The 19,635-nt window shown below is 48.0% G+C and overlaps 1 protein-coding gene across 8 annotated transcripts; it reads left to right on the forward strand.

Moving 5' to 3' along the window:
* The first annotated feature begins 801 nt into the window (after positions 1 to 801).
* On the forward strand, positions 802 to 17,030 carry tsc1b (TSC complex subunit 1b). Of its 8 annotated transcripts, none has more exons than XM_081719516.1 (22): positions 803 to 1,026; positions 2,397 to 2,633; positions 2,811 to 2,914; positions 3,276 to 3,428; positions 3,520 to 3,664; positions 3,946 to 4,133; positions 5,889 to 5,962; positions 6,064 to 6,242; positions 6,486 to 6,604; positions 8,523 to 8,688; positions 8,896 to 9,014; positions 9,219 to 9,315; positions 9,597 to 9,686; positions 9,967 to 10,576; positions 11,150 to 11,193; positions 11,981 to 12,129; positions 12,613 to 12,795; positions 12,928 to 13,038; positions 13,217 to 13,339; positions 13,483 to 13,670; positions 14,087 to 14,260; positions 14,500 to 17,030. In XM_081719516.1, the coding sequence occupies exons 2-22, from the start codon at positions 2,525 to 2,527 to the stop codon at positions 15,083 to 15,085; spliced, it is 3,711 nt and encodes a 1,236-aa protein (XP_081575642.1). In that variant the 5' UTR covers positions 803 to 1,026; positions 2,397 to 2,524; the 3' UTR covers positions 15,086 to 17,030. The 8 variants fall into 8 exon arrangements, with proteins under 8 accessions (XP_081575645.1, XP_081575642.1, XP_081575644.1 ...); XM_081719518.1 differs by having other exon boundaries at positions 8,899 to 9,014; XM_081719517.1 differs by having other exon boundaries at positions 803 to 1,018.
* The last annotated feature ends 2,605 nt before the right edge of the window (positions 17,031 to 19,635 follow it).

A 19,635-nucleotide genomic window follows, 5' to 3' on the forward strand; every position in this document is an offset into this window, starting at 1 on the left:
TGGCGTTTTATCCCCACCTTGTGGATGCACTGAAGAGTCTCGGAGTGCAATAGGCTGACGGTGCTCATTAAGCTTTTGATGGGTAAAACAGTATTATGTCGGTTGAAGTTTCGCAAAGAATCAAGTCTTTTTGCGAGTGTAGGATTCTCATTTGGAAACAAAGCAAAATCCTACACCTGCTGATTACACACTAATTGAGGATGGATTTCTGCCCCTGTTTTTCGCCTTTAAAACACGTGATAACTTCGTCCACTAAAATATAGAAAGCGGAAATGGAGAGAAAAATGTGAGAAACGGTTCAATTTAAAAAGGAGGTGCACTGCATATAGGAGTAACAATGAGGAACCCGCGATGCAGTAATAATATTAGTGCACCACAGGATGGCAGTGCACAGGCGTAAAATGAATTGGCAGTTTACTCTAGCGATTCATAATGACCAACGAACGGCACGTTCCCTGGTAATCACTAAATATCTGTCCTCGAATAAATATTTCATATGGGTCTCCAGAACATTGCACAAACCAAATAGACTCATTTATCGTTTTAAAAACCCGCACAACTTTCATGGATGCATGTTTGCATTCTGTTGTAACCCTGTGAGAATACGCGCTGAAGCATATAGAGTCATGTAATTGTACTAATTGCTAAACGTCATTAATTGCCGTAATTTACTAATTAGCTCCGTCAGTTTATTTGAACGCATGCGCTTGGGCCCAGAGTCACGCGAAAGCCGCACGACTGTCTTGCATCCCTCCACCCTCCCGAAAAACAACACAGGACTCAGATGCAGAATTGGATCTAAAACCCTTTTTTTTGGGGGGTTAGAAAAAACAAAACAAAAATGACGCGTTAGCGATGAAACCGGCCTGGACAACGTAGCTTTGGGAACTCGTTCTGTTTCATAATGCGGTCGTTGTAGGGACTATTTATCCGCGGCGTCGCGGAAGACGATCGCACAGGGAGGGGTTGTGAGCTGTTCAAGATGGCGGCGCCCTGTGGAGTGCAGCTGCTTTAACTGGTAAACAGGTTTGTATTTTTATGCATTTGGGCTTTGCATGCGAAATATGATGTCTCGCGACAACATAAATATTCAGCGCCCCGGACGCTCATCTTTTCGCTTGTTTTTCGCATTTAGTGGGGCGTCGGTAATATTGTCGCTAATGCTCTGTTGCTTGGGACTCAGTGAGAGGCAGCCAGCAGTCCTGATTGATTTATGGTGTTGGTGAGGGATGAGCTACACCAAACTGGCACATGCTTGTATTCACACAGACCAGCAGCGTGCATTAAGTGGAGGTGACCATGAGCTTGTCGTTTTTGGAGATTCTCTGTCTAATCCTGGCCATTGTTCTGGGCAGTTGTTTACGCCCCGTTAGTGTTGGCAGGAGGGACCCGCAGAGCCAAATGGGGTTTGGGGTTTTCGGCCGGAATCTGAAACGAACGGCCCATCTTGAACGGGTTTTACGCAATGCGAGGTTTAAATCTGATGACGGGTGCCAAGATGAACTTGTAAAGCCCGAGCCGCAGTGTACGAACCCACCTGGCTAGGTGGGTTAGCGTTCCACTGACATGGTGTCCAAGAGGCTTCAGAAAACGCAATGGCACTTTTTGAACGTTGCGCCTGCTTTATAAGGAATCTGTACACGAATGTTTTGCATCGTTTCGGACCGTTTAACCGCAGCTCTATAACTCTAACTGGAGACTCTGGACTAATTTGGTACCTTCACCCCGAGACCCCAACGGGTCTCTCGTATTGGTACAGTGAGAGTCATGCGTATTCACATTGCATACCTGTAGTGGGCCAAAACAATTTTAAGTACATAAGGGAGCTGTTCTTTAGTTGTGCTTTTAAACACCTGTTTGTTGAGACTTGCATCATGTCATTGGTACTATCCATTCAATAGTTCCCGTCAGGGCTTAATCTGGGTCTGCGAAACGAATAACAAACTGCAGGATTAATGTGTGAAGATTGCAGCTAATTTGGAGAGAAGCGTTCCTGTTGCTATGCCTCTCAGTAGAGCATAACTGATCCTGTAACAGAAAGTGTAAATCTTGTGTATTTATGAGATGAGAATCCACAGATGGTGGTTATTTTCCGTGTCGCACAGAATGGCCTTTGAGGGTAGCAGGCACAGCCAGATGGAAATTGTTTGAGCAATATAGTTCTGTTGGAACCTGCGCCATCAATGAGCATGTGCTTACTGCTGTAATTTGGCTTGGTGAAGGTGTATTCATCTACCTGAGAATTTAGTCTATTGTTTAGATTGCAAGAAAATGTTCTTTCATTATTGGAAGCTTTGTAGGAACAAAAGTATGTCATAACTGTTTATTTAACATTGAAGTTGGTTGGGGAAAGTTTTTGGAAGTCTCTCATTCTGTGTTGCTCTGTCTCTGAACAGTGGTGCCTGCAGACTGTGTTGGCAGGCAGCCCAGGGACCAGAGGCTGTGAGTGACGTCTGAGAGCCCCTTGCCCTACGGTGCCTCTCACTGAAAGTCCTGTCCACGCCCCCACGTAGCCAGCAACAACATGGCCCGAGAACAGCTCAACGTGGGGGACTTGCTCCCTCTTCTTGAGACTTCTGACCTCCAACAGCTGGATGAAGTCAAAGGTCTCATCAACGAACACCTCAGTACAGGTACTGCCTGAAGGATATCACCAAAATGCACGTTTGTTTTCTTTTAAGTTTTTTTTTTTTCTTTTTAGATTGTTTATGCTGTGCAAGTTCTTTATTTCCACTGCATTCATTGGTTGCCATTTCATTAGTTTGGCTCCGTATGCGTGTTTGGCATTGACGTTTGAAAACGGTTTGCAGAGCGGGGGTCTGTGCTTCTAAATGGCTTGGTGGATTATTTCCTGGAGACCGAATCGACCCCTGTCACGCACATCCTGTGCTCAGTGAGGGAGCCGCATGATAAGGTGAGACACCGGGCCCACGTGCACTCAGCCTCTCGGAGGAAGGACCTGTTTTTGACTCTCATAGGCTAAGGAATGTGATATGAACCCTGTTTTTTTTGTATGCATGGTCTTGGCACACTGAAGTAAACCCTTAATCACTTCTCTACTCTAAAGCTCCTTATCCCTTCTGAAGGCACTGCGGTCACCCTCGGCCAATTCCCCATGCTGTGCTCTGTGCTTGACAAATGAGTTTCATGGCAAGATGCTCCATCCTGCACCAAGGACACCTGTGAACTTAAAATACAGCCGCGTTTGTGACGCACATCCAATCAGGGCTATGAACTTGAGGACTGACTTTGTTGTCTCCTCCCCCACTCCTCAGCATCTGTTTGATAAGATGAACGAGTGCATGGCCAAGCCGGCGTGTCGCCTGTCCACCCTCACGCTACTGGGGCACGTAGTGCGTAAGCAGCCATCCTGGATCCATAAGATCGCCCGCTACCCGCTGCTGCTCTCCTTGCTCAGATGCCTCAAGGTGGGCAGTGGCTCTCGCTGGGAAGCACCTTCTGACCGCCGCCTGATGCCAGTGCTTCACGTGTCCTGTGTTTTTGTTCTTGGGGTGGCAGATGGACACGGATGCCGTGGTGCTAATAACTGCAGTGCTGGTCCTCGTCACTCTGCTGCCCATGATCCCACAGGCTGGCAAGCAGCATCTCTACGAGGTCTTTGACATCTTTGGTCGCCTGGCTGCCTGGACCCTGAGGAACCCAGGTAGGAGAGCTCTGAGCAAACCGCAGCATGGAGGGGGGCAATATCTGGTTTATTTGTCGCTCGTGCTACACAAACCATCTGACTACTGTGGACCTTGGAGTGGTGAGCGTTTCTGTAAAGCCCATTAATGTTTTATGACGTCGGCCGTTTGAACAGCGTTTCAGATGTAAATGCATCCGAGTGATGCAGCGTGTAAGATGTTCTCCAATAGCAGTAGGGCCTGTGTTCTCATTTCAAGCCACTCAATAGCCTTGAGTGCTAAGCAGTGACTGTGTGTCCAGGTGAGCCTGTGTCGTCTCTGCTGGTGTGTGCAGGGCACGTTTCGGAGGTTCACGTGATCCATCTGCATGCTGGTGTCTACTCCCTCTTCCACCGCCTCTATGGCATGTACCCCTGCAACTTCATTTCCTACCTGCGCTCGCACTACAGCATGAAGGAGAACGTGGACACGTTCGAGGAGGTGGTTAAGGTAGGGGGGCGGGGAGCCTCATTGTGTGAGGAAGGATCTGACATGAGCTGCAGGGCAACAATCCTCGTGGCTGTGCTGTTCTAGCAAGGGTTATCCAAACAGAGTGGGCCGGTGGCCAATACAGTACTTGCAGCCAGATGGGGCACAAGTGGTGTGTGTGTGTGTGTGTGTGTGTGTGTGTGTGTGTGTGTGTGTGTGTGTGTGTGTGTGTGTGTGTGTGTGTGTGTGTGTGTGTGTGTGTGTGTGTGTGTGTGTGTGTGTGTGTGTGTGTGTGTGTGTGTGTGTGTGTGTGTGTGTGTGTGTGTGTGTGTGTGTGTGTGTGTGTGTGTGTGTGTGTGTGTGTGTGTGTGTGTGTGTGTGTGTGTGGCCTCATTTAGCAACAGTTCTTTCTCAAAATTACTTCTAAGGGATTTATGGCTGCTTTTACTTATTTAAAGAAAAAATAATGAGCATGTGCAACGTGGAAACCCCTTCCTCAGGGTGCCTGCGGTCCTTGGTTATTGTCTGAAGTCATTTTTACTAATTTAAAGCTTTAAGTATTGTCTTGAAGCTGAAATCCTTTTTTGCTTCAGATGTGCATTTTTCCTCTCGCTCCATTAAAAATGCGAAAAAATAAGTTCCTAAATCGGTGAGTCGCCCAGTTATCGCCCGTAAATCTGACAACTGCCTGGGGAAGATGACGGGTTCATTTTGATATTTGGCTAAAAGATTTCTGGTGAAATTTGTTTCCATACTTTACGTTCGGGATGGGGGAGTCTCACTGCTTCACTGAACCTGAAGCTCGTTTGTTGAGCTTGCACATCAGAATAGAATTTCTGTCAGTTGAGGTAGCCAAAACATTTGTCAGTTTATTACCCTGTCCTATTAATATTTATACATGGAAACCTGATATTTTTGTTAGAAGTTTGTAAAGCTAATTGGCTACTCTTATCAATGGCCTGTAACACCAGTTGTCCCTCTAAGTGAGCAGAGGGGGAAATCTGTGTGCCTGAATATTTATTTATTTATTTATTTATTTATTTATTTATTTATTTATTTTCCTTCAGTCTTGTTAACCTGGCATAACCAGATGGCATTAAGTAGCTAACTCGCGCTATCTAACGTTACCAAGGTGGAAATTCATTCTTTCCTCTGACTCCATCTCATGTTTCTCAGTTTATAGTTGTGTAGTTGGCTAACACACGTTTTGTGCACATTTGTGTCCAATTTGGCAGGTTAGCTGTAGACTGTCAGATTGTCCGTTTCTTTCCCTCTGTCAGTGTTCTTGTGCCTCTCTTTAAAACGAACCTTCATTTAGTTTAAAGGTACAAGTTCCTCAATGGCTGTTTACAATGTAATATTTATTTAATGGTTTAATCAAAGTGACTTGGAATCACTGCAAATTGCTTAAGTTAAACTTGAATTACATTTGCAGTAGCATTTTAAAAAGTATTAAATCCCACTTGGATGCCTGTAGACATCCTGTTCCAAGTTCAAGAACAGGTTTAGTGTGCAGAAATCTTCACCAAAAAAAATGTAATGACCGTTTTCAATTTACCACAGCAAAAAACCTTTTTTTTTTTTTTTTTTCTTTTTTTTCTTTTTAAACCCTGTAGTATAATGAGTAGGAAAATGCTATCTGGGATCTGTTCTGTTGGAGAAGTTAAATTCAAATAGAACTCTGTAGTTGACATATTTGGCTTCTGTATGCAGGGTGGACTAAAAAAAAAATGGAGGCATGAATTGAGACATTTGTTGTTTGCTCGCTGCACACAGCCAATGCTGGAACATGTCCGAATACACCCTGAATTGGTGACTGGAACCAAGGACCATGAGCTGGACCCAACCAGGTGAGTCAGCCTCCCTGAAACCATTTCTGTACACAACAGACATGACATCCAAATCTACAAAATTCATCTTTCTTGCTTCATTCTCTTCCCCCTCTCTGTAGGTGGAAAAAGTTTGAGATCCATGACATTGTGATCGAGTGTGCCAAGGTTTCTCTGGATCCCAGGGAGGCATCGTGTGAGGCAGGTTACTCTGCCCAGCCTGAGCACTTCTGCGCCCAGATGCACGTCCGCCCTCCGGACCCCACAGCCAGCCCGTACGCGGACTTCTGCAGCAGCTACGGTGCGGCCGTCCGCCTCTCGACGTCGCTTTTCTCGTTGACTTCATCCCAGTAACCTTCCTCAGCTAACTGAACGTTTTGGGCTACAATAAGCGTGACGTGCTGACTTGAGTCTTTGTAGTTCTTGGATGTCGGTCTAGCGTGGAGGCTGGCGCGGATTTTGTTAGGGTGTGTTGTGCGTCGGTTGGTCGGACGCTCTGCCACACTGTGTGTGTGTGTGTGTGTGTGTGTGTCTCTCTCTGCAGGAAGTGCGTCGTCGGTTCAGTCCTCCACGCCACGGCAGCCTGTCCCTCCTTCCCTGCCCTGGTCCTCTCTCTCAGGGACCCAGCCCGTCTGGCGCAGTCCCTTTCCCACTCGCTGGACGGTAGGTCTGCTCCCCACTGCTTCTCGGGAGGCTCTGAGCATATCGGTAAACGGCTGGGCGAGGAAACTCTGGAGGGGGGAATGTCTAGGAATGCTTGGGTCCTGCACCTGTCATTGTCAAATGCTGCCTAACTGGCAGGTCCATCGTGGAGAAGTTTGCGTGCGCTGATTCCCTTTGAAGGGTGTGCCGTGCGGAGCAGGTCCGTGACTGGGCGTAGTCCAGAACCAGGCTTTTCCCCTGTCTGATCCGACCCGTTGCGTTGCGAAGCTAGACGCTCCGGCTGTGGCTCTACTATTCACGGAAGCTGTGTGGGCTTTGGTCAGTGGAGGACTGGCTTGGTCGTGTGTCTCACCTTTTGTTTTTCTTCTTTCTGATGAACATTTTTCTTCTGCCGGTGTTTATAGCCCCCTTCCCCCTCCCGGTCAGGGAGCTTGAATCATCCCCTTGTTCTGCAGCGGTCAGTGGCGGGTCGGTTGGCTGCAGAGACAAAAGACCTCGGGAGAGGAGAGGTGTTGACTCATTGGGTGTGTCTGTGGAGCTTTTAAAAAATAAAACTTTTTAAAAAAAAGCATGGAGTGGTCACTGGCTCCTGGCCACCCACTCACTAGCTGTGACTTCTTTAAAAAAAATCTTTTTTTTTTTTTTTCTTTTTTTTAAAATTTGGTTTAACCCCTCACTTGCCTTTTGGAGCCGAATAGTTCTGCACAAACAGACCCTGGATTCAACTGATGCTTGAGTTGCAACATCTTAAAATGTCATTCGATGAGGGAATGCGTCCTCGTGTCGAGTAAATGACTGCTGGGAGTGGATAATGCTGGATAATTCGATTTGGGGAACATAGGCTCTGGAGCCTGTAACGAAGCCTGAAGGCAGCTGCCCTACCTAGGACTCGAACCCGGGTCTGACGGGTGGTAAACGTGAGCTCTGGCCATTGGACAAAAAAACAGCTCTCTGGCATAGCAGCAAGAGCACTGGATGTGTTGTACCAGGGTAGTTGGTCACATTTTGCCTTGAAGCTAATTATCCTGCACACTTCAACAATATTAAAGCCCTTGCAAAAAACACTAGCACTGAAACTTCAGATGCACTCGCATCCCTGCAGAAGGTGCCCCAGAGTGCCGTGGGAACTTGAACACTGAACTCTGGTGTTTTTGTTTTGTGGTTTTTCTTCCAAATGGTGCTTTGCATACATTCAGAACCTTCTGATTCAGTCCTCTGGAACGTAGTATTGTGGTGGAAAAGTCAGTAACTAACTTTCTCCTGAAGTTAATTTTCCTTGGACAGTAAATAGTCTTGAATGGTTTGACTGGTGGTATAATGGTGATTTTCAACAGATCATGTGGCAACAACCATGTAGTTTAATGAAAGTCCTACTTCAAAACAACCGAGAAATGTGAGGGGTGGGGGGCAAAAGGATGAGTGTATAAGGCCTTAGGAATGTAGGATGTGGGATATGCGTTTTGTGCTCTGGGCAAAACTGGCCTCTTTGTTTTCTTCTTTTGTAAAGAGCATGTTGTCCTCTGTGTCATAAATGACAGCGTTGGCCATGGGGCAGTTGCTTGTGTCCCCTTTTTCCCTTTTTAAAGAGCTTGTATTCCAGTCTGATCCTGCCATGCTGTTCTGGTTCTGTTTTTTTTTTTTTTTTAAATTCAACATGACCTTTTATTTTTTGTAGGCATCACTGAAGTTTGTCAATTTTTGCTTGTTTATTCCAAGTAGAGGGTGGTGTCAGTGGGTTCCAGTCTCGGTACATGGCTAGCACGAGATTTGTAGTTAAAGGCAATATTCTGTACTTTTATACATTTTAACTTTTTAAACCTAATTTTCTATAAAGTATGTTTTGGTGATTTCAGTAGGTAATGGAACAGTGAAGTGAATCTTCTATTGGCTAAAAATCCTGTCTTTGTGCAACACTCAGAACTCCAGTTGTGAATTCAACTCCACCTGTGGGGTCAAGGATGTTCTCTGGAGCCCGTCCTCCCTTTGTGGCATGGCCACGCCCCCTTCCTCCAGAGGGATGTCCCCCAACCCTGAGACTTCCCAGAGTGCCTTTCACTTGTCTGGTCGCCTTCACAGTATACAAGGTAAGTCTAGAGATCTGGTCCTGTATTAGTCCTGCATTATTGGCTCAGGTTTGCGGTTGCAGATACAGTTTTATTTAGGTAAACTGAATGTTAATGGAACGCATGGTTGGTGTAAAGGCATGTTGGCAGTACTGTGCCCTCAGTCTACCAGACTATGAACGTTTAGCGTCTCCATTCTCACGTTCTCATGGTCTCTCTCTCTGCCAGCAGGTGGTAAGGGGACGCCCTGCTCTGGCACACCTGCAGCCTCCTCTCCACCCCCCAACCTCGCGGACGAGTTGTCCGCTGCCTCTCTGTCCCACAGTGCCACCAGTCTGCCGTACAGGGTATTCCTTTCCGCCTTTGCATCGGTGTTTGAGCTGCTCTGTAGCGTAGGCGTGAGCGCTGCTGATGTAACGTTGCATTGATGGAATGTAAGACTTGCAAGGTAGAATCTTGCGTCGTGCGTTTTCAGCGCGGCTGGCTTTTTGTTGGGCTCTCGACGCAGTAAAGCGGCCCTGTTGTGTTTCTGACGGTGCGTTTCCCGTTAGGACGGTCGAACGGTAGACCCCAGCAAACCACCTCTTCTGAGGCAGGATCCCGTCCGGGAGCTTGAGAAAGCAGGGGGCGAGGTGACCAATCACAGAGGTAGGAGCACCGTACGTGCCGTGCGAGTTGGTGCAGCAGTGAGCTCTCTTGTATGTGGTGGTGAGTCACTGCATTTACTAAGGTGCTGAAATGAGACTACTGGACAGCTGAGACGTGCTCAAAACATGAAGTAACTGAGCCCTAATGCACAGAAGTTAAAGGCAATATTCTGTGCTGCTAGTCTTGTGTATGTAGCCTTATTCTGTGCTCTGCTGGGGGGGGAGTTGGGGTTGGGTGAGCCTGGGCCGTGACCGGGATCCGTCTTCCTCTCCCTGCTCCAGGCGGCGTGGTGGAGCCCGTGCCAATGACCCTGAATGAGCTCTCCGTCTACATGAAGGAGCAGGAGCAGCAGAAGACGGAGAAGGAGGAGGGTAGGAACACCAGCCAGACTTCCTCAGCACTGCTGACGTCCTCCTCTCTGCCAGGAAGTCTGTCTGTGCAGCCTCTAGCCGACACGTGGCTTGGAAAGGCCTGTTAATGCCAGTCAGCTGCCTGGTGATGGTTTGGTGTAGCTTGTGAATCCTGAACATATCCTGCCTTATTTAAACGAACGACTGCGAGTATAATGTAGAATTAAAATACAAACGAGGGGCTTTTTGGGGTGTAGAACGGCTTGGTGGTGGATGTTGTCGTGCTGTGACGTTTCCACAGCTGCCCTCATGGAAGAGCTGGTGACGTTGACGGAGATGAAGCTGCGCGATGGGGTGGGGCGCAGCGGCTTCGACTCGCCCTTCTACCGCACCACTGAGACTCTGACGGGGGCCCGGGAGAAGCCGCTGTCTGTCTCCGCCCATGGCGTCCCGCCGCGAGATCCCCACACCGCCACCTCCACGCCGGACAAGGCGGAAGCCCGGCCCGGCCGCCGGGCCATGGGGAGCCGGGGCGGTTCGCAAGAGCAGCCCTGGGCATTCGAGCCCCTCTTCACTCCCGTCGAACAGTCGGCCCCCGGGGTCCTCCGTCGCAGCCCGTCCACGGACGACGAGGGCCTCCGATACGGGCCGCCGCTGTCGCCCGGCCCGTGCAGAGCGCCGCCGCTACCCTACGAGGCGCTGTTTGACCTGACCCTGCCCCACGCAGCCTCCGTGTTCGTGCGCCACAGGACCGCGGCGGCGCTGGACAGGGCGGACAGCGAGGGTGGGCAGGGGGCCGAGGCGGGGCAGGGCAGAGGTGCCCAGCGCCCGACGACGTCTGCGTCTCCCCTCGAAGTGCTGGATCAACTCGTGCAACAGGGCAGCATGGCGCACGACTGCGTCCTGCAGAGGTGAGGGGAGATTGCGCAGGGCTCACCGCAGGCGTGACTAAACTCCGTCTCGGCGTGCCAGAGGCCAGCACAGTAGTGACTTCCCTTTTTAAACTGACATTTAACTGGTGAAGGCGTTCCAAAGCCGAGCGAGTCCCTGATTTGTCTCCTGACTGGGCCACATGGACTGCTAAAATGGATTAGGCTGCCATTTGCCTTGTTTTATTAGATTTCTGGGCGTTTATGCTCCCATAGTGCGTGCGTGTGTGTGTGCGCGTGCGTGCGTGTGTGGTACGTTTGGGTCCAGTGCCGCCTGGAGTGCTGCGTGTGGAACTCAATCGGGCCTGTTGCAGCATTGCTCGAGCATGATGGAACAACAGTAGCCATTGTGCTGGTTGGCCCATGCAGCTGCAGCGTCAGCACGGAACAAACGGCGCTTTCTCTCTCGCGCTCTCTAGCTGAGGAACCAAGCCAGTCTGGAGCATGGTTCACCCAGTCCTAGGAGTGTTCAGAGCGCAGGCCAAAACTGTGTGCACTAGTCACGCCACCCTGTCGCTCACCCTGCTGACCTCCTTTAATTTTGGTCTTTTTCAGATCACCTCTACCAAGCAAGTCAGCTGACTGGACTCACTTCGGAGGTAAATGGTGCTACGCAGCTGTACGTGTGCTCCCTTTATGACCGCAGGCAGCCCTATCGCCGACCGGCCCAACTCGGCGTGCTTTTCCCGAGGTCCGTCCGATTGTGCGTGACGCGCGATTAAACCTGAACGCCTGTGGGACGCTCTCTCCCGTCGGTGGGCTTCTTTCTTCCCAGCCTTGTTGCCATTTTCGAACGATGCCGCAGCCTCCGAGTCTTTCAGACAAGTGTAGGATGGACTACAGATGGGGAGGGGCATTATCCTGGGAACCTCGACTCCCTGAGCACCAGGAGCTAAGGGTTAACTAAGACGGAGGCTCTGACACTGCACTGACCCCTGGACTAATCCAGATGATTGGTTGCTGGAGAAGCCGGCATAGCTCGTCAGGATGGAACCGAAGGCGGCCGTGCCGTTATGAGAGTTGTTGAAGCTGTATCGTTAAAGGGCCCGTGCGCTCGGTTGCGGTATTCTCCCACGGCCGACGGGCCACGCTGCTCCTTGTGGTTTGGGTTTTTGTGCTCACACTCCTTTCTTTCCTGTGTGAACTGTAGATTTTCTCTCCTCCTTATTCTGTTCATCCTCACTCTCTTCTCTGCTTGTCAAGTCTTCCCCCCCCCCGTTCCTACTAACTGTATTTTTACCCAATTTTTTTCCTCTTCTTTTTTTTTTTTTTGTATGCATTGTTCACTTCATTTTTCTTTCATATTTGTCTCTTGGACTCAGTCTCTCTTCCTGTTCCTTGATCTCTCTCTCTCTCTCTCTCTCTCTCTCTTCCTTCCTCTGGAAGACCTGCAGGCCCTGCGCAGTCAGCTGCTCCTCCTGCATAACCAGTTGCTCTTTGAACGTTACAAGCGAGAGCAGCACGCCCTGCGCAACCGCCGCCTGCTCCGTCGGATCATCAACACCACCGCGCTCCAGGAGCAGAACAACGCCATGGTAACCACTCTGCATGCTCTCCGAGGGGGCACTTCAATACATTCTGTCTGAAAGGCTTCTCATAACGAAAAGGACCACAGCTCCAGTGTTGACCAGTTAACACTTCCTTTTTAGAATTTGTCAATGTGTCCAAGGACATGAAACCCCTTTTTATTCGTTGTACCAGATATTTTGCCATCATCCAAACCGCATCAAGTTTTTAGCAGTATCAGGACATGAACATGTAATACAGGTTTTCTCTTATGAATCGCAAACATAATATGCAAATGAGGGCAAACTACACCAGCAATCCACATTTAGAAATGAGAACATGTTACCATGGTGCTATTTGTTGGAATCATCACAGTAAATCTGCTGGTAGGGTTTTTGGTTCTTGTTTGTTTTGAGCATCAGAACTTTTATCTGGGATGCACGTGAAGGGACGTGACTGGCAGATTTTAATCTTTGCACGTGAGATAAATTGCCCATTTATTTTGTGTGTAGAAGGACCAGCTGAACCTGCAGAGTGTGGACATTGTGTCTCTGCGAGAGAGTCTTCAGGTGGAGCAGCAGCGCTACAGAGAGCTGTGTGAGGAGAAAGAAGCTGTGGTGTCTCGCCTGCACGCCCAGATCGGCCAGCTCCAGCAGGACCACGATGACTATTGCACCAAAAACCAGGAGCTGGAGGTACCGGCCACCTCCTGCTCTACGTAGCCAGGCACAGAAACTCTGTGTCTAGGCAGCATAAAGGTAGTGGTACACAGACTTTTGCTTTAAACAAATCAGCCCCCCTCAAAATATACATTTGTGTGTTTTCAGAGTAAATTGCAGGAGTGTCAGAAGAGGAGGAGGGAGACGGAAGCAGAGCTCCAGACAGCCAATAACGAGGTGTGCCACACGGGGCACCTGTTGAAGCAGCTCACAGCCAAGGTAAAGGAGCTCCTCCACGCTACAGGGGCCCCTGCACTTCTGTGGGAAGCATTCAGGCCTTGGACCCCGGTCCAGTTCTTCCATAATGTGTAGTGAGCTGGTGGCACAGGTCAGGTTTCTTTTCTCAGGGCTGGCAATCTCACTTTTTTTTTTTTTTGTCCTCTCTTTGTGTGTCCAGTTGTCCTCCAGCGAGAGCACCCAGCAGCAGCTGGGCTTTCTGAGCAGGCAGCTGCTGCTGTTGGGGGAGGCCCATAAACTGTGTGTGCAGGAGCTCCAGCAGTCAGGCCCCGACACCACCAAGGTAGAGGGTCAAGTTCCCAGTGCTGCGTCCATAGTGTTTCTTTCTCTCTCGAGTGACTGTGCCATTTTCTTTGTTTATTGATCATCACTTAAAATTTTTTTTATTTTTCTCTCTCCATCTCTTCTTCCCCTCATTTTTAACAGGAAGTGGAAATGCTGAAGGCATCCGCGACCAAGGAGGTGGAGCATTTGAAGCTGAGCCTCCTCCTGCAGGGCCAGAAGCTGGAGGCGGCGCAGCAGAGGGCAGCCGAGCTCGAAACGCAGCTCTCCAAGAAGGAGCACCTGATCGCCGAGCAGAAGCTGTTCCTCGAGGACGTCAAGTGCCAGGCAAAGTACGAACGTGCTCTCGCTAAAGACGGGGAAGCTGCACAGTGACCCAAGTTCACACTGAGCTAGTGTGTAGATTTCCTGTGTGTTGGCTTGCGCATGCTGGTCAGTCTTGTGCTGTTCATATTGGAGTTGTTGATCTTAATTCTCTAAGACGCCAGTCGTTGACCACCGGAATTTAGTGTAGTTAATGTTGGCTCGAGGGGACTAATTATGCTGCTGTTGGGCTAAATTATGCCACGCTGTGCTATTCTGAGCATAAGTCAATGATCCAAAGCTCTTAAAGTGGTGAGTTGGTGAGACCAGACTCGTAGCACTGAACCATCAGGGTGAGGTGAAATCCAATGAGGTTTGACTGCCTTTGTCCTGTTCGGGTTATGCATCTTGTTTGCGCATTCGCTCCGTCTTTCCTCATCTCCAGGGAGGAGCTGCAGGCGTCTGAGAGCAGATACCAGGCCCAGAGGTCACTGACGCAGGCCTTCCACACAGAGCTGCTCCAACTCTACAGCAGGCTGGAGATGGAGGCTCACACTGCTACTGCAGCCACTTCACCAGCAGGGGGTGCTGCTGAACACCACCACCACACAGAGACCTGGTAAATGCATCAAATAAACAAGCCTCAGTTATTTCAGACCCTTGCTGTTGTGGGCATTTATTTTTTGTTCTAAAATGGCCGTAGGTAATGCCAGCTGACCACAGGGTACCGCTACTCTTTCAGTAGCCATGAAGATTCGTATGAAATTGATGTTTGTATTTAAATTTGACTTGGCTACACCCAGGTTGTCCTGCAGTTCTGTTGGTAACGCCCATCTTGTCCCTGGTGTGCTTCCACAGTGTGTTGGTGATGGACGGATTAGCAAAACCAGTTTCTAAGGATCATGGCGAACAGTCTTCACACGGTAACGGCACTCTCTTGCAGCCGGGAAGAGCCAGAGCCAGCCATCCAAACCCCGAGACCAAGTCCATCAACGGCAGCCGAGACACCCCACCCCCTGTGTTGGTGGAGCCGCCCCCGCCCCGCCCTCACACCCCGCTGGGGCCGCCCGGCCCCTCGGCGCCCCCCGCGGCACCCCTCACCGTGGGCTCGTACCCGAGTGCAAAGAGCTTTCTGGGCATGCGGGCACGCGAGCTGTTCCGTAACAAGAGCGAGAGTCAGTGCGACGAGGGCGACGCCCTCCGCCCACAATTCACCAGCCTGTCCCAGGGCCTGAAGACTGAACTGTGTGTGGAGCCCCCTGTAAAGACAGCACCTGGCCCTGCCCACACACAAGGCCCCGCCCCCAGCACACTAGCTGCGTGCGATGCCTCACAGAAAGGTGGGAACCAGGGAGGGGCAGGTTTCAGTGGGGCTCCAGCCCCACCCAGACAGCAGCAGTTGCGCATCATGGACTACAACGAAAGCCACCTGGACCACAGCTAGAGAAGTACGGAGAAAGAAATAGAAAAATAGGTAGGACTTGGTAGCTGGAGAAAGCTGCGAAATATCGGACCACGCCGGACTTTTTATTTTTATTTTTTATTATTTTTCGTTTTAATTACGGTATTTTTGTCCTAATTCCTCACACAGACAACAGGATTTGGAACTGTCAGGTTGCATTTCTTGTCCATGTCCACACCTGTGAAAGCCTTGGGCATCATGGGCGGCACACCAAGAGTTGCGCGGCCTCCTTAATCAGTCCCCTCTTCCTGCTCACAGTACCCCACAACGCTCATTTCTTTGCTCACGCCTGCTAAAGCAGCCGTACGCATTGAACCCTTCAGTAAGGTCTCTGAGTGAGTATTGGCTTCTGGGAACGTGATGAGGCAGCAGAAAAGCGATTATGTGCTTTAGTGATCACCCACCCCCACCTTTCTTGGGTTGTGAGTGTGAGAGACTGGTGAGGGCAAGTGTGTATGGTGCCTAGCGCGCTAACGTGTGTGTGCACGTGCCATTCAACAAGGACTTTTCGCTCAGTCCAGTACTGTTTCCTGTGCTGACATTGTGCGTCTAGTGCGTGTGTGACAGAACAAGAGAGCCAAGAAGTTTACTAGAGGCCCTTTTTTATATTACTAGGATTTTTAAAGTTATTTATTTTGTCACGACGTTCTGGGAAATGCTGCCTTCCTCGCTTGTTCTTGGTTGGAGAACGGTATCGATGGTCATCATAGGAAAAAAAAACTGGTTTCTCATTAAAAACAATATGAACATTACAATGTCAGTCTAGCCAAGTACAGACCCGGGTATGTGTTGGTGTCATAACTTGGTGTAACTTGGCGGGAGTTACACTTAACTGTTATCTCTTAGTTTCCCTAAATAGTATTGTCATCCTGAAATCCTGATTGGAGCATAAATAAGATGTGCTGCACCCCCCCCCCCCCTTTTCAGTTAAGCGATACTAACAATTGAATAACAAACTGAATAATAGTTGTCCACATCTCGCTGGCTGCCGGACCTCAAGTAAAATGTCTAAAGTTTCTTTGCGGCAGCCAGCCAGCAGATGCCCTGTTCACAGTGCCGAGCGAACTGCAGCTCAGATTCGTTTCAGGGCAGGGTTCATGAGTTTGAGTGCTCGTAATGGGTACACTGTGATGTAATGAACAGTAATTCTCCATGTGTTGGACGATGCTAGTGAGAGTGGCTCAGATTCTTAAATTTCAAATGCATTTTGGTATCCAAATATACTCAGAACAGACCAGATGAGCAGGGACCGAGACGGATCGCCTCTTGAGTTTTACTCTCGGCCCTAGTTACATTCTCTTAGCCATTATGTGCTATTTTAAAAGATGTCCTACACAGCCTGTCTTCAAAATGCCAAATATCCTGTATGACTTCACTCTGGTATTTCAGCACAATGGAAGGGATTTGGGCTTGCTTAGTTTTAAATTTCTGTTTGCATTTCACTTAAGGATGTTTAATATAAAGAGGACAGTTGAAAGGTGCACAATTATGTATTTTTTAATCTAATCACTTGGTTATATCTAAATGAGTGGTCCTACTGACCGACTGTTATTGAGTTTGCTAAATAAAGGCGTCGAGTGAGCAGTTGTCATGAAGGCGCCGGACCCCAGACTAACCAAATCACGGGCTGTCCTGCACGTCTGAAGTGTTGGTGATCATCTTGTGCGGGTGGACTTCCTGGCCTTGTTTTGGCTTCCACAGGTCCTGTTGTCGTACCCTTTTTGCCTTGCTATCTAAAGCATGTATGACGGTTCACTTTTAAATGCCAAACAGGAGCTTTTGACAGACCGACACACAAGGTACAATTCAGCGAGAAGTGAAATGGAGTGTTTTCCGTTGGACCTCCTCTGACAGAAGGAAGTCTTTAGAGCAGATGCTTGTGTTTAACTGTGAAAGATGAAAATAAAATCGTCTTTAATGTTTTGCACTATGGAATAGGAGTGGTCTATTTTTAAATTTTTTTTTTTTTTTAAACAAACTTGTTAACGGCAAGCTGCTTTCATGTTTTGTTTTTATTATAACTCTGGGTCAAAAGATACGAGTGTGTTGGAGAGCACAGGGCCAGAAGGCCACTGTGCTTATGCATTTTTATTGCAGCAACACTCGTGTTGGAAGCACAAACCTAATTAATTTGCAGTAAGACACATTTAAGTAAACGCAGTGATGGTGGTGAGATGGCATTTTCCAAGATCTTCGACATGTGCGGTTTGAATCCCGGTTATCTGAAGGTGAATCGTCTGTAATGCAGTTCCAAATAGGTAAGGGAGAGACTAGTCGAGAGTAGACCGTACCACGATGATGACGCTTACTGCAGTGCTCCGCCTTGACCACCAGGGTGCACTCTTGCTCCAGTGCAGACGCTGACGAACGTAGTTCAGGACTCCACAGGTGCAGTTGTTTAAACGCCACGTCCTGTAATGCGATTAGTGTCTTTCTGAAAGTGTAGCTAAGCGAAGTCCTACTCATTTTCCCTTAAAAATGGCACAAATTATGGATCTGAGGCCTGTTGTTTGGGCGGTTATCAGAGTGGCATGCCAAAACCTGCTGTCAAAAAACGCAGGTGCATCAGTTTCCAGTTACCGCAGTTGATTTCCATGCTTAATTTTGCTTTTTTTAACGGGCATGCACGTGGCGCACACGTGGACTAGGCTGATCGTTTCTAGTTGGAGACAGCACATCCTGATCTCTGCTAAGATCACCTTTCCCCAGGTGTTCGTCCCCGTGTGCGCTTTCGGCGCCGGCAGCTTCAGGGGGAAGAAACACATAATCGAGCAAGTATGATTAGTTTATCAATCGTGTGCATATGTATTTCACGAGTAAGTAAAAAAAAAAAAAAAAAAGTCGCATGATTAATTTACCAGCGCTCTGAGGGTCAGGGAAACCGATGCAGGGTAATTGGACGCGCAGGGAATCCGCACCGATTTGTGATTTCATACTCTACTTGAGAAATTAGATGTCGGTGCAAATCTAAAATTGCTCCTCAATGTTCTCAAAGACTCTATGAAATTTTAAATATAAATCTTAAAGCATTCACTGCAAAGGGCTCTTTCTCTCGTTCTCTGTGCCACCTTGAAGAGTAACCCTGTGAAGATGTCAGGACATGGAGATACTTGGCGGAGTTACGATCCGGTTCTCAAAGAGAATATGTCTTCTCACCTCTTGAAGAAAGAAACGCGTGTTCTGTTGAAAGAATATTGTAATTATAGCCATATATAAAAGATAATCATAGATCAGCCTAACAAGGCTTGCATGAAATTTAAGTCACACGCAATGTACTCAATAATTTCTGCCTTGGTCCGCTTTAAAGACCCCGAGCTTATTGGATTTATTTATTATTTTTTTAAAGTAACCTGAATTAAACCTCAATAGTAATAATTTGACTAATACTTATGACTGACCTGATTAAATTAATCTCCATGATGCGCCATGCAAAATGCCCTGCAGGTGTTTGTATTAAATATGTAGTTTTTCTATTTTAATGTATGCCATCAGTTTGACATTTCTAATATATTTTAAGGAATACATGAATCCCAGTATATGCTGTATTAATAGCCTAATTACTTTATAATCAAATTACAGACCCTAAAACTGTCTTATTTGCAGTAGTAGTATTTTTCACCCCAAAACAAAATATTGAAAGTAGCGCTCAGAGTGATTTGAAAGGTCTTAAGTATAATTTTCATGGTGAAGTTTGCTTACTCGTGATTTTTTAGTTCTTGAATAGCTTGGATATGTTTAAATACTCATGCTGATGGAAATATGCAAAACATGATCACTTTTGGTAAGCGTACTTCATACTGACACTCGGAAAAAAGGCTTCATTTGTCCTCATTAAAAGCTTAAAAGTCCATGAATAAATAATCATAAAAGAGGACATTTTCCCATTTTTTATAACTGGTGTGTAATGCGCGTACGTAGGGATAGAGTGAATAAATATGCTGCGCAAGCCCTGTTTGTCTCCGCGCTTCCCCAGTAACTGCACCAGAGAGCTGACACACACTTCAAGACCAGCCTCTACTGACTGCTGTTTCAGCAGAGACAAACAAAACTGTGCAACCGGGCCTTAAAGAGCAGAGTCAAGGCAATTAACCGAGGCAGGTGTGTGTAAGGGTTTCTCCCGCTTCTGAATCAGTTAGCCGAGGAGCTTCAGAACTCCGGGAGAGAGAACGAACGAGGAGTGTGAGCGCCAATCCCAGTGGTTTAATTATTTTAATTATAGTCATCTTACAGCTTTCCTAAAAATAATAATAATAAAAACCCCACTTATTAAAGGATGCTCGTCTGGGTTCATCTGATTAAAAAAAGAAAAGAAAACAACATGGAGAGGAAAGATAAGACCGTAGATGTCGAGGCTAATCAGCAGAGCTAAAGTTACTATTTGGGAACTGGGATGCCGGTAAAAAGCAAGGAGAGAGATTTTGGTTATATATTCTCCCCTCTTAAACACACCTTTGTCCCTGTTTCTGATTTCTCAGCATTCCAACAAAACAGCATCTCCTCTGTCTGTTCTCGTGCGCGTTGAGCAGCTGAAT

Source organism: Electrophorus electricus, chromosome 8, assembly GCF_041902795.1.
Source record: "Electrophorus electricus isolate QZ-2024a chromosome 8, ASM4190279v1, whole genome shotgun sequence".
NCBI lineage: Eukaryota > Metazoa > Chordata > Actinopteri > Gymnotiformes > Gymnotidae > Electrophorus > Electrophorus electricus.

Excerpts from the sequence above, each read along its gene's own strand:
- tsc1b (XM_081719516.1), top strand. The coding sequence starts at position 2,525 with ATGGCCCGAGAACAGCTCAACGTGGGGGACTTGCTCCCTCTTCTTGAG. Across the intron at positions 3,665-3,945 it reads CTGGACCCTGAGGAACCCAG|GTGAGCCTGTGTCGTCTCTG; the intron begins GTAGGAGAGCTC and ends CTGTGTGTCCAG. Across the intron at positions 13,340-13,482 it reads CAGGCCCCGACACCACCAAG|GAAGTGGAAATGCTGAAGGC; the intron begins GTAGAGGGTCAA and ends CATTTTTAACAG.